This window comes from Seriola aureovittata, chromosome 2 (assembly GCF_021018895.1).
Source record: "Seriola aureovittata isolate HTS-2021-v1 ecotype China chromosome 2, ASM2101889v1, whole genome shotgun sequence".
NCBI classification, from domain to species: domain Eukaryota; kingdom Metazoa; phylum Chordata; class Actinopteri; order Carangiformes; family Carangidae; genus Seriola; species Seriola aureovittata.
In genome coordinates this window covers 15,733,672-15,759,199 of record NC_079365.1, presented here as the reverse complement: position 1 = coordinate 15,759,199, position 25,528 = coordinate 15,733,672, and the positions used below count along the sequence as shown (strand labels likewise).

Genomic DNA, 25,528 nt, shown 5'->3' with positions numbered 1-25,528 from the left:
TGCCATTCCATACTATGACGTATTTTGACGTTTTTATGCCATACTATACTATGACGTTTTTATGACATTTTATGCCTTGCTATACTATGACGTATTTTGACATTTTATGCCTTACTATACTATGACGTATTTTGACTTTTTTATGCCTTACTATACTATGACGTATTTTGACGTTTTTATGCCATACTATACTATGACGTTTTTTGACATTTTTATGCCATACTATACTATGACGTTTTATGACATTTCTATGCCTTACTATACTATGACCTTTTTATGCCTTACTATACTATGACGTTTTATGACATTTTATGCCTTGCTATACTATGACGTATTTTGACATTTTATGCCTTACTATACTATGACGTTTTATGACGTTTTTATTCCTTACTATACTATGACGTATTTTGACGTTTTTATGCCTTACTATATTATGAAGTTTTTATGACATTTTATGCCTTACTATACTATGACGTTTCATGACATTTTAAGCCTTACTATACTATGACGTTTTTATGACATTTCTATGCCTTACTATACTATGACCTTTTATGCCTTACTATACTATGACGTATTTTGACATTTTTATGCCTTACTGTACTATGACGTTTTTATGACATTTTATGCCTTACTATACTATGACGTATTATGACATTTTATGCCATTCCATACTATGACGTATTTTGACATTTTTATGCCTTACTGTACTATGACGTTTTTATGACATTTTATGCCTTACTATACTATGACGTATTTTGACATTTTATGCCTTACTATACTATGACGTATTTTGACGTTTTTATTCCTTACTATACTATGACGTTTTATGACATTCTATGCCTTGCTATACTATGACGTATTTTGACATTTTATGCCTTACTATACTATGACGTTTTTATGACATTTTATGCCATACTATACTATGACGTATTTTGACGTTTTTATGCCTTACTATACTATGAAGTATTTTGACATTTTATGCCTTACTATACTATGACGTATTTTGACATTTTTATGCCATACTATACTATGACGTTTTTATGACATTTTATGCCTTACTATACTATGACGTATTTTGACATTTTTATGCCATACTATACTATGACGTTTTATGACATTTCTATGCCTTACTATACTATGACCTTTTTATGCCTTACTATACTATGACGTATTTTGACATTTTATGCCTTACTATACTATGACGTTTTTATGACATTTTATGCCTTACTATACTATGACGTATTTTGACGTTTTTATGCCTTACTATACTATGACGTATTTTGACATTTTATGCCTTACTATACTATGACGTATTTTGACATTTTTATGCCTTACTATACTATGACGTTTTTATGACATTTTATGCCTTACTATACTATGACGTATTTTGACATTTTTATGCCATACTATACTATGACGTTTTATGACATTTCTATGCCTTACTATACTATGACCTATTTATGCCTTACTATACTACGACGTTTTATGACATTTTATGCCTTGCAATACTATGACGTATTTTGACATTTTATGCCTTACTATACTATGACGTATTATGACCTTTTATGCCTTACTATACTATGACGTTTTTATGCCGTAATATATTATGACGTATTTTGACTTTTTTATGCCTTAATATACTATGATGTTTTTATGACATTTTTATGCCTTAATATACTATGACGTTTTATGATGTTTTTATGCCTTACTATACTATGACGTTTTATGACATTTCTATGCCTTACTATACTATGACCTTTTTATGCCTTACTATACTATGACGTATTTTGACATTTTTATGCCTTACTGTACTATGACGTTTTATGACATTTTATGCCTTACTATACTATGACGTTTTATGACATTTCTATGCCTTACTATACTATGACCTTTTTATGCCTTACTATACTATGACGTATTTTGACATTTTTATGCCTTACTGTACTATGACGTTTTTATGACATTTTATGCCTTACTATACTATGACGTATTATGACCTTTTATGCCTTACTATACTATGACGTTTTTATGCCGTAATATATTATGACGTATTTTGACATTTTTATGCCTTACTATACTATGACGTATTATGACATTTTATGCCATTCCATACTATGACGTTTTATGACATTTTATGCCTTGCTATACTATGACGTATTTTGACATTTTATGCCTTACTATACTATGACGTATTATGACATTTTATGCCATTCCATACTATGACGTTTTATGACATTTTATGCCTTACTATACTATGACGTATTTTGACATTTTATGCCTTACTATACTATGACGTATTATGACATTTTATGCCTTACTATACTATGACGTACTTTGAGCTTTTTTATGCCTTACTATACTATGATGTATTTTGACCTTTTTTATGCCTTACTATACTATGACGTTTTATGACATTTTATGCCTTACTATACTATGATGTATTTTGACTTTTTATGCCTTACTATACTATGTTTTTATGACATTTTTATGCCTTAATATACTATGACGTTTTATGACGTTTTTATGCCTTACTATACTATGACGTATTTTGACTTTTTTAATGCCTTACTATACTATGACGTTTTTATGACATTTTATGCTTTACTATACTATGACGTTTTATGACATTTTATGCCTTACTATACTATGACATGATATATGATGTTATTATATGTCTCATCTACAAGAGGATACATTATTATGACATATATTCATCCTCTGTATATATGAAGATATGTTTATAACATATATGAACTATTCATAGTAAAATGCAACTTTATTAAAACATGCTTTTTATGTATATTGACAGTGATAATATTCAAATACAAGCAAACAGTGCCCACAGTCCATTGCATTTACATTTACATGTCACTACGCTCTTTTAGGGTCAAAATGAAAATGAAAATGCAATCCGTCAGTCCTCTCATCTAGGCAGGTCATCAGTTAGGACGTCAATTCCTTGTCACTTGCTTGTCTGGCTGGGGCAGTGGCAGCTGCTTGTTTGACTAAAGCATAAGTGACTCAAAAATCCACTGTAATATGCAGTATTTAGGGTTATTGGAAACTTTGTGGCTGTGAGGACAAGTTCAACAGAAATCTTTCAGAGGAGTTGAACAGCTTCTCCCCACTCTGTGAACATTCTGCCACATACAAACTAATGTAAAAATCTGGAAAGGTCCAGAAATGTTCATGAAACTTGAACTGTCACTGTGAAAAAACTATGAATGGTATTTAAATAGAGGTAGATTTGTCTCACAACTGGACTGAATGATTACAATAAATTCAATGGTAAAGAAATGACACCAGTTATCTCTTTACAGGTTGGATAGGTATGAAATGTGGTCTATTTACAATGTATCTTAATCATCATCACAGTGTAAAAAAATCCCATAGTCTGCAACATGAATGTTTTAATGTTGCCATGGGAACAGGTGCCGGTTTAGTAGTTAACATTAGCTTAGCCTACATATTAACAAACAATAAAATTGCAATACGTCATTTCTTAACAAAACAAATATCAACACTACACAACACATCAGTATTAAAACAAATCTACCTCCATGTGGGTTAGACCAGTTGGCATGTACATCCAGTGAAGAAGAGCTGCGAGAAGAGACCGCTTCATCTTAGGGTGTCACAGATCGACACAGCACTGTTAAAACTTTCTTACCTCAGACAAATGCAGAAATAACCCAACGATAGCTAATGTCATTTGTTGTAACAGATCATTTTATTAAAAAAAATGTATTGTATAGATGCAGAAATGTTCAGTTTAAATACAATCTAAAAATCAATCTTTTATATATTTATATTTTTTCATAATACTGGGAATGGACTACTTTTTAAAACAGTTTGCATCTAGTTACAATTCTATGACCAAGTAGCGATTAGCATTGCAGCTACGACAAAAGCGTATTGTAGAGTTTGTATACAAATACACACAGGACAAACAATAAAACACACATATTTGCAAACTTCTGGTCTGTATCAACTCCTCATAAATAATGTAAATTCAACAACTGTGAACAAGGAGGACACTTTTTATCGGTCGCCTGTTCTTCAGAAGTTCTCTGTTCAGCTCTTCATAAATACAACAAAAATACTTCTCTGATCACAATCCCTATCACACGTGTTAGTTTGTCTGGAGTGTTTTCAGTTTGAGTCCTCGAGGCTGCTGCTTTTCTGTTCGGAGCCGCAGTTGCAGAGTCGGACCATGATGCTTTGCAGGCTGGGCTCCACAATACCAAGCAGGGGCCTCTGGGAGGGGTCTCCGTTCCAGCAGGCCTCCATCAGCTGCCAGCACTCCTCGTCGAAACCGGACAGCCGCTCTGGTCTGGCACCTGGAGACAACATGGACACAAGTCAGTCTCTGGTAGACAAACACATACAAACACAAACAACTGTGAGGGTGATTAGACACCAAAACTGTGTCATTCGTTCGGTTAATTTATCTCTTTATTTCTTTTGGGCTGGTGTGAAAGCTGTCGATCAAACTCAGGTGTGGACTGAACAACTGGACCGAAACCGCCTCCAATCACTTTGGTTCCATTTAACACTAATGATGCAGGATGAATTTGTGTAATGTGTTTACAGTTTTCGGTTTGTTGGCCTATGTGAACATGAACCGGACCAGAACCAAAGGAAGCAATGTACAGTATGTTGTTTTTTCATGGTCTGGACCAAACTACAGGTGTGAATATGACCTTAGTGTTGTTTACCTTTTTTAACATTGTTCCAAAGCTGGTCCTTGCTGGAGCATTTCTCAAAGGCTTCTGGGAGTTTTACTGAGCCAGTGCAGAGGTACCAGAAGAGGATCCCAAAGGCATAGACATCGACGGAGTTATCATACTTTCCTGTCAGGACAAGAGGAAACCTTAAAAACACTGATAAACTGCTGCAAAATTAGGTTTAACTTTTACATAACATATACCGACAGATTCCTATAGGTTGTGCAACGCTCGTCCTTTTAAGCAAATAAAGAAAGAATGTGACATTAACATTGTTCAGCTAAAGGTGCCTGTTTTTTTCAGACAGCTCTGACCAATTAAACTGTTTGAAGTTGTAGGTCAGGAGTTCCTTCATGATGTAATTATCAACATTGTGACTGCTCGGTAATCATACCTGTAAACAGCTCTGGAGCCATGTGGATGGGAGTTCCTACAATGCTACCAGACATCATGGCCTCTGGTTTACAGAAGCCGAGGTCAGTGATCTTTGCTCTATTTTGTTTGTCCAACTAGAAGAAAAGAAAGAGTGGAAAGCTCATTGGATCAGGTAGAAAAGAAAAAAGCTGCAAATCAGATGGAAGAAATAAATGTGGTGGCTCCAGCCTTTAACACAAAGAAAACACTGTGGTTTACATGATATTTTATTTTTTGATCCGTTCATTGAATTTTATACAATAGACCACATTTATATGTTTATTTGACAGTTGATGTAAATTCACAAAAACAGGCAAATAAAAATAAGGCTGACAAAGATAAACATTTTGATGATTTAAAGTATGTTTGTTGCATCCCTACAAATCAATCATATGAAGTGTCGTAATACAGTTTTTACACATAGAAAACCTCCACAGTCACAGACTCTGTAACTGTACTGAACTGGTGATTGGGCTGAACTTACCAGAACATTTTTTAGCTTTATGTCTCTGTGCAGGAGACCCTGACTGTGCAGGAAGCGAATGCCCTCCACCACATCCAGTGCAATCTGAAGTCTCTCCCTCAGTGATAAACCAGCCTGGCACAGATGAACCGGGACAGAGGGGAAAGAGAAAATGAAGGGAGGCCGAGTGAGAGATGGAAGATTGTAATACTTTATCAATAAAACAAAACAAAACAAAACTAATTTTCTGTTCACTGGATTATCAAGTCACCTTCAAGCCGGTGTAGAGGTCTCTGTGGAGCCGCTCCATGATAAGCAACACGGCGATGCTCGAGCCACCTGCGTAGGTATGATCAATCACAGAGCCGTGCAGGTCGACAAGCCGCTCATGCTTGGGCAGGGACCTGAAGCAACACACACCCAGAGAGAGAAGGGAGGAAAATAAAATATTTTAGTCATGTGATCTTAAAATAATCACTTTTTGTTATCTTGAAGCCACAGAATATGAATGTCAGTCTTGGTTGTCCACATCAACGTAGCCACAGCTCAGCTTTACAGAGTTATGAAAGTTAGAGCAGACAGTCATTGATGAGTCACTGTCACTTCCAACAACATGTTGACCTATGCACAGAACAGCCTCAAGGCCTCAACAGTCAAAACTATTTTATATAAACTGGGTGGAGTTTTACCTTAAGAACAAGACAACTGTCATGTCCAATAAAAAGTGATAAATGCAGCTTATTCTCAACCTGCTCGAGCCATTTGAAATTTCCCATGCTCGCCTGAGAGTTGATAAAATGCAGCGGTTTGTGGTAAAGAATTAAAATGACTGACACAAACAGGATTTCTGCTGAGATCAAACCAAAGCAGCTGTCGTTACGTGTGTGTGTGTGTTTTTCTTACACTCGCTGTTACTAACTCACCTTGTGTAGTGAAACTCTAAAGCCAGGTCATTCCAGTGTTTATCGTCAGGCGGCACCACAGACTTTAAGGCACATGGGTAGTGTCCTCCCCAACTGTCACACAAGTATACAACTCCGTACTGGCCTCGACCCAGCTCTCGCCCAAGCTTTGGCTTGCCTGTCAGAGGAAAATGTATTCATTTTTTACCTCAAAGTAGAAAAAACTTGTGCACATGATTGCAGAGTTTAAAAAAAGGCTGTATTTCTAAGTTCAAGCACATTTGCCTTGTAAATTAGTATGATGATTTAATACTGTGAGTCTGTCTCAATTTCTCTCTAATTGACATGTACTTAAAATCTCCCTCACCTTAAACCCAAGTTTAAAACTTTACAGTGAAGTAGGAGAGAATTTTTGAAATACACAATATCATATTTATATATTTAATTATATATTTCACATATTCATTATTTTTCAATGAGGGAGAAGGAGTAGTTGTAACTTTCAGATACACATATCAGATGCACATTTTCATTCAATACAGAGTATTTTTTGGGTTTGGAGGAGAAATTTAATGGTACCGGAGTCACAAAAAGATGCAAATTAAAGACATTTTTAAAAAGTAAATTTTTGTAGCAACATGTGAACAGCCTGCGAGTGTAGTTTTGTGTGTGTGTGTGTTGACAATGGAAGGATTTGGTGGTGACTCACCATGCAGCAGCACATCCCTGAGGGAGCGGCTCTCCAATGAAAGGCGGGCCAGCCGAGGGGCGTGGTCCTTCCTCACACGCAGCCACAGGTCCTCAGTGCGCTCCAGACGCCCTGTGTGCCCTTCCTCCAGCTACAAACATCAACACATGACATCTGACGGTTACCATTAATTGCTGTGAACAGCTGCTGCATTTGTTAAGTTATTTTATTTGGACTTGTGACTCGTACAATGTTCATACTGTTTTCGTCATAATACAAAAAGGAAAAAAGGCAACAAAACACTATGACAAGCAAGCGTGAACTATATGCTTGGCATTTTGATGAAACACTGACTATTGTTTCCTCCAGACTCCATAGCTTAAACTAAAATAACTAACAAGTACAGGCAGTGTCTTATACCTTTCAGCCAATCAGAAGCCAGAGCTGAGAGCAGCCATTATTGGTCCCCATTAAGGATTCTACAATGAAACTACAGAGCTGCTTATCCTTAGCAAACAAAATACAGGGAAATAGGAATGATTTATAAAATCCTTCTCTTTTGTATCAATGGCTCCAATTGTTTTTGAATCAGATCCTGTTAAATCTAACGCTGTCTTCTCTTCTTTAAACTACATCATTTAGACCAGAGGCCAGCTGCTTTGACTTCTGTGGAGATGTTGTCATTTGTCAAGACTGTTTAATGTTCTGGGTCAACACATAGTTGCTCCTTGATAGATTTTTTTTTCTTTTTTTTTTTATAAACCAGAGGGCGACAGAAAATGGATGCCTGTCTTTGCAGCTGTTTTCATACACTCCCTACACAAGGTTCAGTTCCAGTCACTCCTGTTTGACTTGTGCACAGCTGGAACTTTAATGACGAAGTCGTCGCAACACTGTGCTTCAGGCTGAGCCACCAAGTGTGCTGGTTTGACTGTACTTTATTTAATGATTAACACATTGTGTTCTGTGCTAAATCCCTTCTATACTGATGGCTTCATATCTGTGATTTAATAGCTTTCGGGAGTGTTTTACTCTCATCGGGTTTATTTAATTCTTTGTTTGATAAAGAACATCATATGTGATCATATTTTCATTGTTAGGCAACTTTGCATATTACAGTATTCAATGAAGAGTAATGGATGAAATTTATACACCTTCCACCATATGATCTAATAATTAGTTTGCAAGAGATAATTCCTGTTTGTGATAAAATACATTAGAAAATCTTCTGTGCTATGACGTTAGCAGCAACAATTACTCTTTTAATTGATTAGCTAGTCGTCAGAGAATTTAATCGGAAACTATTTTGATAATTGATTAAGAATTCCAATGATTTTTCAGTAGGAGAGCAAAACATTTGATGGTTTCAGTTTTTCCAATGTGATGTTTTTCTTTGTCTCACATATCTTAGTAAACTGACTCTTTGGGTTTTGTCCTGTTGGGTGGAAAAACATTAGATCTGATGACAACACTTCAGGCTCTCAGATACTGATGGACACTTCTAAATGTTTTCTGATGTGACACAAACCAAACAATTAATTGATTTATCGAGGAAAATTAATCGTCAGATTAATAAATTATTTTAACCTCCTAGGACCTGGCGTCCACATATGTGGACCTCACATTTTGGGTTCTCTAGACCACAATACTAACTTTTTCTCAACAAGGGCCTGGTGACCACATATGAGGATATTATACTGCCACTCAGTAATCGAAATTTAAAACTAATGTCCTCATATGTGGACATCATTTTTCTCAGGTCCCAATCAGCCTAAATAGCAAAGACAAATTAAAAATGCACGCCATGCAAGAGTTCGGGTCTTAGGAGGTTGAAAAATTACTTTAACACTAGTTACAGTTTTAGCTATGGCCAATCAAAAAAACAAAAAAAACCAAAACACTTAACACTGAAAAAGCAATCATGTGAAGAACACATCTGATCCTCATTCTCCTCTTTTACTCATCTTTTTTGTCTGTTATGTACTGAATTATGTCCTAACTTATTATGGACTCATGTTTGATCCAACGCTGTGTTGCTGGAAAAATACGGCAAAAAAACCCTAGACATAACAGTTTGCACCATGCAGTGGGCTGTGACGAGTCAGGAGTCAGGGCTGACCCCAGAGTCTCTGACGTGAAGTAGCAGACTTAACAAAACAAAATGAGGGCCTGGAAACTTGACCCAAGCTGGTTTGTGGTCACCAGCCCACAAATACTGCACTCAACACACACTATTAGACTATTAACATCACATTGTTGCACTCTGGGGGATCATGGTGTGATCGTAGTATTGTACTGTATCATTTCCAGGACAGAAAAAGGACCCTGCTTTAATATTCCTGTGTGACCAGGAAGGCTTTATATTCCTCTGATAATAATCCAAACTTTACACTGACACGTTACATTTGTATTCACATTCATAACACCCTCTCCATATCCTACTGTTACTGACAGACTACAGGTCAGAGTTTTCATCTCTATCATTCGCAGACGCTCTACTTGTTAATCTAGTATTTCCAACAAGAACGTGACAGGACAACGTTGTTATTAGGGTCATGTTGTCAGACTTGTTTGCACTGCATCCAAACACTCACAGATAAATACCAAAATAAAATTAGGACATTTCTGCCCATCAAAAGCCCCAAACTTAAAAACCATCAGTCAACATCACCCCGTCTATAAGACTTCCACAATCAATCTGTATTTTTTTGTAACTGCATTAAAATTTAAGAATTTATTGAGTATGAAAATGTAGTCAGTGATGTGATCCACACCGTCTGTCATGTGATGATTATCATCAGAGCAATTTAACTGAAACTGATTTGTGAGGGACTTCATGGCGAGAGTCTCAACTATTTGCACATTTGGACTTAAAAGGGGGGAGAGGCAATACAAGTGAAGAGGACTGAACTGAACTGAACCACGAGCTCAGTGAGAGCCAACAAAAGCTGCCTGTAGAGATGTAATTGAAGATATCATGGTACTGTCAGGCATTGTAAGTGTTTTGATAAAAAGATAAGAGAAATTACCAGTGCTCTTATTGGTCAGTTACCAGCCCTCAGTGATCCCACCAGCCACTGATAGAAAAGGAGTGAAAGCTTTCAAAACATGCAGGTGAATCAGTAACATACTCATTCAAATCAGTAACCAGGCAGTAAATTTCCAAGCTTCTCTACAGCTCCTCCACAGCTCCTCCATACTCTTTTAGCCCTTTTCCACTGCGTGGTACCAGCCCAACTCCACTCGCCTTTTTTGGTTCTCCATCGGGCAAAAGTGTGGATAATACCCGATACGTGGCACTTTTTCTGGTAACACCGCCACTGAGGTTCCAATCTAGCTGAGGCGACACCAAAAGGTGACGTAGAAACACTGCGGTCGGAGAGACTCGTCACTACTGCACCAGCATTGTGCAAGGCGGCATGTTATGAACAAGCCCGCCATTTTTATTGCAAACTGGTCAAAGTCTTTTTACTGTACATTTTTTATCAACACAGTGTCAGATGTTCTTCATGTCATTGCTTTTCAGTGAATTTTTTTTTTTTTTGCTTGTCCATTGCTAAAACTGTAACCAGCGATTTATTTTTTTCATTATCGATAAATCTGACGTTTGGCGACTGAACTCCGCTCATGTGTACAGTCAGTCACTGACATTTCCCTTAGTTATTTCACTATATTTTTAATATGGAAACGTTGTCGCTATAGCAACAATGCTGCATTGAGGGGCTACTATCTGCAGTGGAAAAAGAGGTACCTGATACCAAAAGCGAGTAGAGTCAAGTAGAGTCGAGTCGAGTTGGAACCATGCAGTGGAAAACCAGTATCTGGCTGAGAGATGTGTATGAGAACACACAGCTATGCTAATACAGCTAATGCTAATGTTAATCAGCCAATGCTTTACACAAATTAGGCATCTTACACTGTCACCTGGTGGGAAGTCACCCCATCTTCTCCTTATATCTGTATAGTATGAGTGTCATGTAAGTCATGTCTTGCCACCGATCACCCAGTCTATCCACCATCTCCCTGTGAACACATACACCATACACCCTCTCTTTGTGGTCACCATTCTGAAAGCCATCTTTCACCCATCGTTTCCACCTACAGTATCTCTCACTGTCTGTTGCAGGTCCACTCAAAGTACAGGTGTAGACAGCTAAATTTCATTGGCAGCAGTTTAGGAGGGAAAGTATAATCTGGCAGTTTCTTACGTTTCTAAATATTCTGTGCTGAACTCAAAAAGGTCAAAAAAGAGACGAAAGACCAAAACCCAAATATATTCACTTTAAAATGATTTTTGTTTGATTAAACAATAAATAATAATTAATCAAAAATTGAAAATTGTTGTTATTTCTAAGCTCTAATCCTCACTGAATCATATAGACTCTGAGGCTCATCTCACATCCGCTTTTATAGCAGTGGAAGTTTTTAAGATGGACACCATCAGCGAGAACTAAAGGCAAGGCAAAACAGACGAAGTAGAGAGAGGAAGTCAACCTGGCGCAGAGATGCTGCAAAGGCCTCATGGGAGCTGTTGAGCCGGGTTCTAAACTGGGAGCAGATGCTTCGGGCCAGTTTGGCAGCACTGAGACTTTCTATGGCGTCCTGGGCCACTTTCCTCTTCCACTCTGGAGTGATGGCCGGAGGGTTCACAAATGTTATCCTGTGGATAATCTAGGAGCAGGACACAGAGTTAAATGATAACCAGAGGTCATCATTTGGCATGCATTTTAAAACTCCTATGGCTGAACCTTTGAGACACTGACCTGTTTGATTTGCTCCCAGACGAGTCGTGTGACAGAAGATCCTGAGTGAAAGGTGACCTCCACATGATAGGCAGCATTTAATAACTGTGACAGATGAGAAAAGAAAAGTCAAGATACCAGAAAATGTTGATTATCCACCTAGAGGCCTCTGACACTGAAGCTAAGTGGAGACAACAGAGGCTAAAACGTCACTTGTCTTGCTTGGAAAATCATTTTTGATTTCTGATTATTTCTTCTGCTAAAAAGTCAGAGTCTATACTCTATATATCTCCTTTGTTTTCGGTTGCTTTTCTTCAATAGTTCTAATAGTTAACACTTTGGTTTAAATGGTTAAAGGAATAGTAGAGAGAGAACAAAGCTGGTGAGTCATCTGAAACGTTCAACACTTTTATCAGTTACTGACTCAGATTCTAGCCCCAATTTTTTCTCTAAACATCTGGAGCTGGATTACTGAAATTATTCAAGTCTGTCTGCTGTCTACAGCTTTTCCTTGGAAAGCAATTTGTAAATTCGCTAATAAAAGTTTATTACTTTTATTAAGTATTATTACTATTCATATCAGTATTATAAAATGCAAAGCTTATAATCACGATTAATAAATACGGTTATCATACTTCTCACATTAAAGCATCTGCACACTCTACATTTCTTGACCTGCACACTAAATAAGGTTTCTGTTTTTCACAAACTACTGCCCACCTGTTTTAGGTGATTGGAAGTGATATTGTGGACAGAAGATTCGATGTTCGACTTCTCCAGACTGTTGAGGCATCGCTCCAGAGTTCCTACGAAGCTCTCCCTAAGATAGTCCACAGAGCTGATCAGCTTATTTGCCACAGCCTGATTCAAACGGATCACAATCAGCTCCTGGATCTGGTGGATGCAAGATTTGATCTCCTTCGATGAAACAGGCTCTCCATTAGTTGTTACAATGATGTCTGCAATTGAAAGAAAATTGTTTTTCGTGTTAATATGTGGTGAATGAAGCCGATTAGCACACAGAAACCCTGTTGAATTAATATGACAGATGTTGGTATGAGGCAGTCACTCGATGTTGAACAAAATGTGCTGACACATGAGAACAAAGCGCCATTTCACAACCGGAGTATTTGTATCTATCGTGTCATGACTGCATCACTGAACACAGGAAAGTATTATAGATTATAATAAACTTAGCAAATGTTTGTTCATAGAAAGAACTTGAAGATCACTTCCTGCAAGTACATAAAGTGTCTCTGGAGGGTTGTGTCCTCAACCGCTGTGTCCTGTCCCCTGGGTGGGGTTGTGTTTAGTTTGTATGACTAGGCATCAAGCCAAAGATCATTGGTATAATTTATATAACAAGCACCTCTCACACATGTAAATCATTATATATTATCAGAACACAGAGAGACCGTAGCAATTGCTACTGTGTTAAACATTTATTTCCCTGCCACAGGGAACACAGACAGCAACTAAGCACTATTCTTATTTTGGAAAAAAATATATAGTAATGTAGTATACTAAAATGGTCATCAATTAAACAATGAAATGAAAAGTGCTGAAACATATTTAACTGAAATGTAACAGTTTTGTTTGAATTCAATGTGTCTCAATGAAATGTGTGAATCCCAAACACCTACGCCAAATAATGCAAATTCTACCATGCAAGTATAATATACACATACTACATTAGGGTTTCATTATGTGAATCGAGGGTCTAAAGGATAGAGGGTGTATATGGACAGGTTGCGATACTATACTGGTTATACATAAGGAGTTTCTGACAACCAGTATTCCTAATGAGCTTTGCTTTGTGACACGATGCACATTCCTGCCAATGGTTTCACACTATTCCTATGTTGTAAAGGTGGCAGAAAAGTGCAGAGAAAAACAATGATGCTCCAACAAAATAAATTGTACATATTTTATGTAGAAGATAATACATTTAACACATTTCGTAATGTCAGACATACACACAGATATTTTGGTGAGTAACACTGAAAACACTGAATGTAAAAAGTCCACAGGGCACCTTTTATTTCTTTATGTCAGAGCTGGTCTCACACTGCAAGAATTATGTCCACACTTTGTTTGAACTGTGCCAGAGAAGGAGAAAACCCAATTGTTTGAACCCACTGTGATTCTAGATAAGTTTATTCAGATAACTCAGTTAACCTGCTTCTTGGCGCATGCGTAGGAGGAGAGACCAGAAGAAGACAAAGACAAAGAAGAAAAGAAGAAGAAGAAGAAAGAAGAAGAAGAAGAAGGAAGAAGAAGGAAGAAGAAGAAGAAGAAGAAGAAGAACCAATAACCAATGAGAGGCTTTTTTTCAAAGGTTGAGTAAGACAGAGTCAAACTGTGAAATGCAGCCGGCTCGGCCGTGTCTCTGCAGGTCCAACTATCGTTTACAGCGGAAAGAAACAGGCTTTGAGTAACTGTGGCAGATAAAGGCAAATCAGCTCCTCATCTAGTCTATCATAAATGTAAGAGAAAACGATACAATGAAAATTATTGGAATAAGCTGCAGTGTGGATACCACGAGTCAACCATCTTCTTTAATAGACACATAATAAAGAAGGAATCCTTTCTTATTAACTTGTGAGAGCAAAATAAATAAGGCCCATGTGTGGTCTTTGTTGAGTAATCAAATGTGAAACCACTGAATCAAATTTCCAGCTTCCAAGAATCTAAATTTAAAATATGTAACTGGGGAATATGCTTCCAATTTTATATACAACACATCCTTTTTGCAGAAGGTTCTTAGCTCATAATTTAGTATATCTCAAGAGCAGGAAATATGATCTGTGGAACTGCTTTAATTATAGAAAATAGGGGCCATATTTAACACAATAAGTATCAAAGTGCATGCCATGCTAACAGTTTTTTAGGGGAAAAAAAAGGTATAAAATGTTAATAACATCTTTAAAGTGTGACTTTTGTCTGGAGAGGAAATAAACTTTTTCACAGTAAAGTCAGTCTCCACTTCTCGACTGACTCAAAACCCACAATCATAAATTAATTTGCAATCATAAACACTGTGGCCTCTTAACAACATGTAACTTGATACATTTGCCGACAGCAGGAGACACAACGCCACAGAAAATCATAAATCATCTTTGCTGACCACACATTAATACCACAGCACGTGATAAACTAACTACTGGTGATGTCCCTACAAAATCAACTCGTATCACAAGCTTGCAAATTAATTAGTAATTTATAAGCTTGTATAATAAGACGAACTGAAAGTGGAAGAACCCAGACAGAGAGGTCCCAATGCACATAATAAGAATTATGTGTTTAACAGATCAAGTGATACTTGGTCAAACGGCTGTTTGTTCTTCACACTGTAAAACATGAGTTTTACAGTACTTTTGTTTTTGCTGCTTTTATGTTAACATTGGCCTGGACTTGATTTAATGACATCAGAATTACTGTTTTGATATAAACTAGCCTGATCAGATTTCTTTATCATCACTCTGCTGATCTTCTTAAAGCTCTTATCAGGATTGTTAAGTCTGTTATTATCAAATAATGGCTCTGGTCTGTTAACATGTAATAATTCATGCCTTTATGAAAACAAGTTCAAATCTATGAGCAAATTCATTCATTTTATTTTACATACACCAACTGTTTTATCATAAAATATCTGGAAATGAATTTCAAACCTTTTCTGCCTTGTGGCATTCATCCAGGTTGTTTACTCACTAACCTGTAAACTCCAGGTTGGCAGCGTCCTCGAGCAACTGCTCTTTCATGCTGCTGAGCGTCTCCACAATCATCTCCTTCATCTCTTCCTGTTTGCGGTTAGCGATGGCCATAAGGGAGGTGAACAGCTCACCCTCTTTCTCACGGGTGTACTCCAGCCTGCGGGGTGTTATCTGCAGGTCCCTCTGCATGTCAAAGGCCTGCAGGGAAGTGAAGCGGAAAGGACTGTTGGTGACTTTTTGGGGTCATATGGGTCAGCAACAACTGCCACATGAGTAAGAAGCGGTAAAACAATCAAAGTCATTCAGATGAACAGTGCTATGAGGCATTATCCTCTAACCTGGTTGATGAAAAGATCTAGACAGCGACAATGTAGCCCATTAAGCAGGTTGGCAGCCTCCACCTGCTGGTTTTGAAGAACTTGACGAGTAAAAGGCACCAGCAACCGATGCAGTCTTTCAAAGGTCTCACCCAGCATGCTCTGGGGCTTGGCACCTGGGGTGGGCCCCTGTGTAGGGGCGCCACAGGAGCAGTTTCCTGTCGGGCTACTGAGGAAACCGAGGGAAAGCAGTTGCTTATGGAGGGGACTCTTCTCCCTCTCTTTTTCCTTCTCCATGCGGCGGCCGGGGTCAGGGGAGGCTGCCGGCATGGTGTTAGGGATACGAACAAAACAGATGGGAAAGGGCAGCAGCTCTTTGACCTTCCAGAGCTCAGCCACCTGCTCTGTGCTTAGGGAGTCCTGGTTGATGGCATATAGTATGATGGGGATCACGTTGTGAGTGCAGTCTTCCAGGGCCTCTCCTATGGGCTGGACGCTCTGACAAGGCACCACCATGACCTTTGCTTCCTGAGGATGATCCAGAAGGAAACCACAACAATATTCATCTTAAGTAAACTGGTTTATATACAGACAAGGGAAAGAGGGACAGTTCAACAAAAACAGTTTCACATTTACTCCTACTTAAATCTAGTCATGTACACAACAAGGAGGATACCACTGGATTTGAGATCTCTGCCACTGAACCAAAAATAATAATAATGGAGTTGAATGGAAATTAAAACCGATAATACTTATTTTTACAGTGCGTTCAGAAGGTGCTCAAACAACAGTTTTTTCACATTTTGTTATTTTGCAGCTTTATGCTAAAATAAAAACAATTTATTTTTCCCTCAATCTTAACTCAATACCTTATAATGACAAGGTAAAAACAGAAACATGAAATTTAGCTCAGGTTTGTCCCGGTTCTCTTGATCATCTTTGAGATGTTTCAGCTTGATGAGTGCACTTTTGGTCAATTCAATTGATTGGACATGGTTTTGCAAAGGCACACACCTGTCTATATAAGGTCTCACAGCTGACATACAATGCATATCAGGGCAAAAACTAAGCATCATAACAACATTAGAGCAACAAAACAAAATGTGAAAAAACTGAAGGGGTGTGAAGACTTTCTGAATGCGCTGTATAATAACAATGTATAAAATGAGTATGTGTAATTTGAAAGTTGTCTCATGGTGAATTATCATCTGGCTCTAATGTTCCCCTCAAGTCTATGGAGTTTAAGAGCATATTTCAGCTCATTTTTATTTTGGTTTCAGGCTCACAACTTTACTTTCACTGCTCTCATCAATATCGTTTTGGGCTGCCAAGGATGGCTGTTTCAGTAGAAAAGTTGAGATAAACCTACAGTACACTACCTGCTCAGTGCCAAAAAGTGGAAGAAGAAGAAGAAGTTAGTTACTAGCTGGTGAACATAGCGGAGCATTTAGTATTTACATTTCCCCAGAAGTTGTTTGAGACTAAAATCTGGGCTAGAAAGTGTGAATATTGGCCAGAGACACAACTCCAAATGATAATGTGTCTCTGTGTCTGCTGCCTCGAAGTGTAAATAGGCAACTGTTTGTTAACAAGTTCACCATACACATAAAAGGAGATAACATGCCAGTGTTTTTGTCACAGCTTGTCCTAAGAGTTAATCCAAAAAAATCAGTTGCTATAATCAGTTATCTTTTTGTAGAAATCTATAAAAAAAAAAAAATCAAAAGGTTTACTTTTCTACACATCAAATGTTTAATGCAATTTAGATTTAATGTCCTGACATAAAATGCAGAAGACCACATCTTAACAGCAAAATTATATACCTGTTATATAAAGAGTTCAGGCAATCAGAGCACAGGTTTCAACCCAAGAGGACGATTAAAGGGATTCCACAGCAGAAGAAGAAAAAACACATCCACACATATCACATGCTCCTTCTATTTCTGAACACATAATGACACATAAATATTTGTGGTGGTCTTGGGAATTTCTGTAACAGGGCAGAAAAATGACAGAAGTAAAAGGCTTTGCATAACCCTTGATAAATAATGACATTAACAAAAATAGACTCGCAGAAAGCTTGAGAGACAGAGACCATGATGGGGGGAAAAGACAGCCAGAGAAAAGAGGCAGAAATTACCAACAGCTACACAAAGGAGACAGTCAGTCCTGTCTCCAAGAAACAAGAGCGGAGCCCATCTGAGCAGTCTCTTTGGAACAAGGATAGCCTGCAAACATTTGTTCACACCCAATCAAAATCAATACAATGTTTGAATTGCCTTAATGCAGCTTGTTTTCAATAACAACCCTTCAACAGGATGTCTGTGGGCTATTTTGAAGTTACTATTTTGTTTTACATGTCTTTAAAAAGTCTGAACTATCATTACTGCCACCGTCTGACCCAGTTCTACAAAGTAACACAGTCAAGACAAATGACCGTCATAGAAATTAGAATTTTCTTCTATTAGCATATTTTTAGGGTGGCTGCTAATATCACGGCTCTTTGCTAACAAGCAGACTGTCTTATGTGAGTTCGTGGAGCACTGGCAATGAACATAACAGAATATGTACCTGACAAGTATTTTAGAAACGTGGCGATAGGTTAGCCCCTTAATGTCCTCGTGGTTTCTGTGTGGTTAAGATGAAGAGAAGCTAATTAGCAGGTTGGCTCTCATCTGCTGGCCTCTAAAGCAGGGTGCTGTGATTATGGCACAAGTGTGTGAATACCACAGTGAGCAGAGAGATTCTGTGCCTTCATTTACTCCGAACTCAACATATTAATCCCTTATTCATCAGCAGAAAGAATGGCAGCTTTAGTTTGTGACAAAATTGTGTTTACTGCTTGGCTGATGAAAATGCATAGATTCACAACTACTAAACTGATTAACAAGTTGTAACTTAACTAACTTAATTGACCATTAAAGCCAAGATCTATTATCTAAAATGTATATGGTCCTTTTGACCCAGTTAAGAGACTACAGGTCCATGACTTTCGGTCACACATAAAAATGATACCGACTACTTTTGCGTTTAGATGTTTGATCTATTATACTTTTATTTTATAAGATAAGACTCCAGTGGATCTTAGTTTTAAAAAACTATACCCATATTTAATCTACTTTAAAGGGAGTAATGCAAAATTTGACGTTTGATTGGTGTGCTTTTATCTCACACACATATTACAAATAAAATGTAATACATGCTTATGTGCATACTAAGAGTAAACACTAGTAAAAAAAGTTATGAATAGGTCCTTTCCTATTAGCGCAACCATAATTCCAAATTAAAAGACTAAAAACCGAATATGTTTTTTGTGTCAACATGAACCAGTGTCCCAGAAATCAGATGTAACCATGGCAACTTCATCACAGCAAATGGTTTGGGATTTTTTGTACATGACCAAGTCATGTGAATCACACCAGACCAGTGGCATTACGTAAGGGGGCTGGGCGGGTGGGCTGTGCTGAGATAGAGTTAGGCCTAGTTTCTGGAGCTGTGTGACGCTCGCTAAAGGGCCTTGGCCTAAAGGATTAGAGACTAATTTCCACGTGTGACACATTATAAGGAATGACTACAATCCTTACACCATGTTAAATCAATTCACTCCTACAAGATATTGAGATTTTCAGGTTGCACTGGCTGAAGATCGGCATGACTGGACCACTGTGTCCAACAATTCTTCCTTTTTCCATGTGACATCAAAATAACCTGTGAGTCTGTTTTTAAGAGGTCCTTAAAACATAAAAAGGAGAAAAGTGACTGGAAACGAATATACGCCTGAACAGTTGCACAAATCAGGTAAAGTAAAACACTGACCAACACAGAAAATAATCAGCTCTGCTCAGTAATCTGTTTGTGGGGTAAGCCATGGGTGAATGCAAAGGCTAGTTCAAACCAGAGATCATGAAAAAAAAAAAAAATCAATCAAGGGCTACAGGAGGAAATACCACCATACAAAGTATAAACACACAGTTAGGGCTGGGCCATATGATTGAAATCAGCGTCATAATTCAAGGACCGTTTCATTTTGTTGTCCAGAACATCACAACATGACTTGCACATGTCGAGTCAGATGTTTCTGTTTGTTTTTCCACATAAAACTGCAAAAACTACTATTGAATTTTCTTAGAGACGGCTGTAATATCAAGTAGCCTGTTCTAACAGGTTCAAACAAAATGGAGGACCATGTACAGACTTCAGCTTCACCTGTTGTTCCCTCTCCAAGTACACAAATGTGCAAATTCCCCTAATTGTGGAATAAATACTGTAATTGCTCGAATACAAAAATGGGTTTGTGCATATCAAAACATCTAAAAACAATTTACAATGTTGGTTGACTGAACATTTGAGGTTTTTTTTAATAGTAGAAGCTTATTTCAGAAAGTGATAGCAAGCGTGCCAATACTCTATTTTTGATTTTGATAACCAAATACATATGTCAAAAAACCCACAACACCCGTTTTTCATCCAAGCTTCTGTCACATCTCAACTTCAATAACACTGTGAGCAACTTTGTAGGACACTCCGACTTAAAGTGTCAAAGTTCATGAAGAGGAAACAAAGCAGTGGCAATGGGGAACAGTACAACATAGTGGTTGCATGTCAACTCCATATTTAAACCATGATGGCACATGGTATTGAGAGAGTGGATTCAGAAGCTTCACACTGTATCTAAGGCCTACCTGTAGCAGTGGGTGATGCAGGGTGATCTCCAGCTCTGCCAGCCTGTGTGCCGGGTCCTCGCATTCCTCATGGATCTCCAGGTCCTCCCTTGGCACTGTATCCCATCTGCCACAGTTAGCCGCCAACTGGTGCACCAGCTCATACTGGCCAGGCAGAGCCAAACTGAGCCGTGTCTGTCTCCCATGGGTGAAACACAGCTTCCTCCTCTTACAGACAGTGCCCTGGACTCCTTCACAAGCCTCGCCGGCCTCGGGGCCCAGTGGCAGCAACCTCTCCCCCAGAAGGCAGTTGAGCAGCTGGTAGCGGGCAGCACAGTCCTGGCCCAGTACCAGGATGTACGGGGTAGCACCCACTGTGCTTCGTAGGAACTCTTCCTCATGGCTCGGGAAAGAGATGCAGCTTAGCTGGCCTGGGGAGGCAGACAGAACCAAAGCAAGTATATGAGGTTAGATTGTTGATTCAAAGCAAAACTTGGGGTATCTAAAAACTGAACCAGTAAACCTAAGCAAGGCTGTTCACTCCTGGGACAGGTGAACGTTTTTAGGAAGCCTTGGTCAGCACTGTGAGCAGAGATAAAGTACTGAGTGACAGATCCTTTGTATGTGAATGTCATTCTCAGAATATACAATAGCCCACTGTTCCATAATAGAGCTATTAACCGCTATCTCAATATTATTCCTTGGGCTGTTATTTCCTGGTCTATTCCTAAAATGTGGAGCATACAGAGAAGAGCCAATTTTGACTCATTGTGGTTGGTATCAGAGATAATCCTCAATGAAGCTGAGTCACAGACTTAAAGAGTTATATAACACAGAGAGGAGAGAGCAATAATGGCCAACTGTATATTCATATACTAGTGTATTTCTTTCTAACAAACATGCATGTGGTTCTACTCCGACTGCAGCGTTCCACTACTAGTATTCACCTCTTGACCTATCATGACGCATTAAAGTCAATTGTTTCAGACCGACCAGTGCTGAGCTTTTGACTGCATGACCTGTGTGCCATGGATAGACTACAGGCAGTCAGTGCAGACCTGTGCATAATCTCTGCAAAAACTACAGATCAGACTCTATTGTATGATCCTACTGCATCATGTGATCTGCATTTTTGCCCAGATAAGTAAGTGTAACCAAGACATTTGCAAGATGAATCTAGTTAACAGGTGAAGACATGTGTTTGGCTTTGCCCATGAAAGGCAGCATTATGGTCCCATTTTTTCTGTTGATTATGACTAATCTTCAGCTTAACATTGTTCATTCAACATTGAGGAAAATTAATATGACCTTCTCTGTGCGCAGGACACCAGCTCTGATCGAGTAAGCCACTCCTGTAGATGTGACGCATTTCAATGTTTCACAGAAATAAGCATTTGAATCATATGGTGAAAAAAGGTCACAGTGCTCATGTAAGGTTGGGATATGTGGAGCAGTGAAAAACACTTTCTCAACATTCTTGATCAGCGATCTTTGTAATGGAGAAATGTGAAACAACAATATCAAATAGAGGATGTATGTCCATTTTAAAGTTGGACTCAAAGCTACTTTTGTCAAAAATTAATCCTAACCAGTCCAAACACACACACAAGGCACAATCAATGCAAAAGACAAGAATGAGAGCCTGATATCCCCTGCTCTTAGCCAGCTAGTGAGTGCAGAAATCTCAGCATATTTGGTGCACTTAGACTGCTCATGCTTTTGAAAGGGAGCTTAATCTCTTTAGTTTTCTCTAACCCTAATTAATGCATTTTTCTCAGTCAACGTGTTGGTGGAGAAATCACTTTGCAGTGGCAACTTGTCAGATCTTTCCTTTTGTTCCACTACAGGATACATAAGTATTATGTAGCAAGTGGATATGATTTGACTTGTTGACACTCATTTAGGATGTCTTCCACACTGTGACATTTAAGTGCAGATGTTGCTGCTGCATGTGCTCACACCTACCTGCCTCCAGAGAAGCCAAATCCGAGCTCATGGTTGATGCACAAGCATTGCTGTAATTTTGCCTTATTTCCCGGAAGAATGCATTAGTTTCCTTCAGGTTCTTCTTCAGCTGTATGGAGTGCTTGTTGTAGCTATTAAATATCCTCATCAGCTCCCGGGCTAAAGGAGTCGTTTTCTGTTGTTGTACATTTCCCTCCATGGTCAATGGGTCAAGTTCTTGTTGTGACTTACAGGGTTAGACCGGTGCCAAACACTCAAAATGAACGTCTTAGTTGACAGGCTCAAATCAGTCCTGCTATCACACCTTTTTCCTTATGTGCTAGTTAGTTAGTAGTCATGCTTGTCCATCCACCTGCTAGGCTGTGCTAAACAAGTCACTACCTGTGGTCAGTTTAAACATATCAACATTAGTGTGTTAGTGCTGGACAGACAACAGTCCCTACAGTCTCTTGTGTCAATGAATAAGGGCTAGGCATTTGGCTTTTGTTGTTATGATGCACAGCTAGCTAGCTGAACGACGTGCCTCGGCAGCCAGATAACTTAAATGTTGATTTTAACAGTTAGCTAACAAACTTACTGCTTTTTCAGCATCTTGTGTTTGCTGTGGTTTGTGGTTAAAACCGTACGTGTCACTGACTGCAAACTGAGGAGTGTGTTAAAAACAAACAAAGGATACGAACTCATAAGTTGACGACTGACTAATGTGCTAAGTAATCTGTGTTTGGCGACCTAGCTGAGGTCCAGATGAGGTTAGCGCTGCTAGCCAGAACACATCTCCTGTCCGTCCTCGCCTTGGCCTGGCACCGCGCTCATAGCCTCTTACTTTGCACCAACAGCCCCGGACGCCGTTTCACAGCCATAAAGCTCAGTGTAAAAAAAAAAGAAAAGAAGAAGCCAAATATGACAGCTGCTTCTTAATTAATGACAACGGCCTAAACAGGACAAAAAACGTCGGTGTTTTCCTGATAAGTCTCCGTGGGAAAAGATCTTCCTAAACTGGCTCCGGCCCGAAGAAGCCAGCGGACATCTTCCACCCCCGGTGAGCGCCGGTAACAACCGCCAAGAGAGGCTGCCTGTCGGCGAGGACGAAGATGAAAAGGACAGTCGGTGGTGGTGCAGGGCGAGGTGTGTCCGAGTCAAATCACATAGCTGAGACCAAGCAATCAAATCACTGCAAAACAGAAAGTCGTCCAGACCAAAGTTAGGGAGAGGAAAGGGCGGGGTCCGCGATGATGCACTGCAATCTGGGAAATGTAGGACTATTCATATAGTCGGTAGTTTACCATAAGTCGGTACAGCAGCAGCAACTGTACAGGGGATCTAAGCCATCACCGTGTTTCAGTTCAATGTCACAGTTAACATAGTTAAGTTTAATGATAAAAAAAAAAAGTCTAATTGCAAAAAGGTAGGAATTTTCTTGCCCTGATGACACACGGTCGATTAAACTTCTCAGGCAAAAACTTGTTCTTGGGTCTCTATTGATATCTGCGGAAGCCCTGAGAGACAAGCAAGAAAAAAATCTGGTGATCCGTTTTCTAAGTCTTATCTATTTTTAATGATTAAACTTTCCAAAAAAAACCAAACTGTCACATTTTTTCAAAGTGTTTGTTGTTGTAATACTTATTTCAGCCCCAAGGGGCTGAGGTGCACCACTACCCCAGTCTGAATAGGACTAAGTTATGTAACGTAGGAATGTATTTTTTATTTCACCTGGTCTTAAATCATAAACACAGGAGAGAAAACAATTTAGACCAGACTTCAGATCACCATTTTTCTTTCTCAGGGCTTCCATAATCCCCAATATAAATGACAATTTCAGTATTTCCTGAAACACCCAGAAACAAGCCATTAACCTACTAAAGTAGGTGAAATGATTAGTTGATTAATCAGTTAGATGTCATGAAGAAAAGACATACAGGTGTAAACACATCAGGGTCTGTTGTTCTGTTTGGATGGGACCCTGAATTTGTTTGTTGAAGCTTGATTTCACTATAAATACTATATTGGATTGTATCCTCCTGTTCCTGTTGGTGTTCCTGCTCATATTCCTGACGTTGCTCCCATTTGTGGTCCTGCTGCTGCTGCTCAGCAGGTGATGGCCGCTTGGTGAGGAACCCAGAGGTACCTGTTCAGCACCAGAAGCTTCCTGAGCAGCAAGTGAACCTGAACTCTGTTCTCAGTTTCTCAAAGGTTGGAAGAGTTTACTCCCTCAACCTCAGGCCTCAGCTCCTCCACAAAGGAGCAGGGATAAGGACTAGCAGGTAGATACTAAGAGGCGCAGGGGAAATAATGAGGAAAACCCCAAGGACTCAGCTCCTTTACAGACGGGAGCAGGACACACAGACACTGTACTGCAGTTCTTTCTTTACAACGTTGCATTGGCGTAAGTACTGAATAATGACATTCAAACTGTGCTAAAAGTTTTAAAAGTTTCTTAATGCAAAACTTGAAAGTCCTCCTTTTTACAAAAACATTTTTTTACTCAAGGTTCTCTGCAGTTTTGTACTTAACAGCCCAGGTACAATATGCATCCTAAGACTGAGTCAGGGGAAACGGTCAAATGGTGTGTCAGTCATTGCTTTGAGGTTCCCAAGTGTTAGGTCTTCAGCAATGCAGTCTTTGTAATTCACAAGGGTTAAAACAGCTCTTAGGTCTGAGAGAAGTTCGAGTTAGTCTCACAAGGACAGCTTCATCGCATTAAGATTTTGACTTTGTATCCCATGATTTTAATTTACAATTTCATACTTTCAACTGGTTTTTATTTAATTTATAACTTTTAATTGTTTCTCTTTTTGTTTTTGTCTTCTGGCAATAATAAGCTCCCGTTAGGATCCCAATAAAACTCACAGAGGGAAAAAAATACTTGTGTCATCTTTGACTTTGAATTATGGATTAGCTCGCTTAAATGGCTAATTAATTTGCACATATTATTAATT

General features: G+C 38.7%; 1 protein-coding gene across 1 annotated transcript; it reads right to left on the bottom strand.

Annotated features, from left to right (window-relative positions):
- Positions 1-2,757: 2,757 nt before the first annotated feature.
- dstyk (dual serine/threonine and tyrosine protein kinase) lies at positions 2,758-23,826 on the bottom strand. The gene is made up of 14 exons (XM_056389775.1): positions 22,593-23,826; positions 20,649-21,058; positions 15,988-16,494; positions 15,652-15,847; positions 12,657-12,895; positions 11,958-12,041; positions 11,689-11,865; positions 7,216-7,345; positions 6,528-6,684; positions 5,876-6,008; positions 5,626-5,739; positions 5,122-5,236; positions 4,719-4,853; positions 2,758-4,340 (listed from the first exon to the last, which is right to left on the bottom strand). Exons 1-14 carry the CDS (start codon positions 22,789-22,791, stop codon positions 4,153-4,155), a joined length of 2,784 nt encoding a protein of 927 aa, XP_056245750.1. The 5' UTR covers positions 22,792-23,826; the 3' UTR covers positions 2,758-4,152.
- Between the last annotated feature and the right edge of the window lie 1,702 nt (positions 23,827-25,528).

Bases quoted from the DNA above. Each gene is read 5' to 3' on its own strand.
- dstyk (XM_056389775.1), bottom strand. From the start codon at position 22,791: ATGGAGGGAAATGTACAACAACAGAAAACGACTCCTTTAGCCCGGGAG. The intron at 12,896-15,651 runs GTTAGTGAGTAA...TTTCAATTGCAG, and splicing joins TGCCAACCTGGAGTTTACAG to ACATCATTGTAACAACTAAT. The intron at 4,854-5,121 runs GTATGATTACCG...TTGTCCTGACAG, and splicing joins GGCTCCAGAGCTGTTTACAG to GAAAGTATGATAACTCCGTC.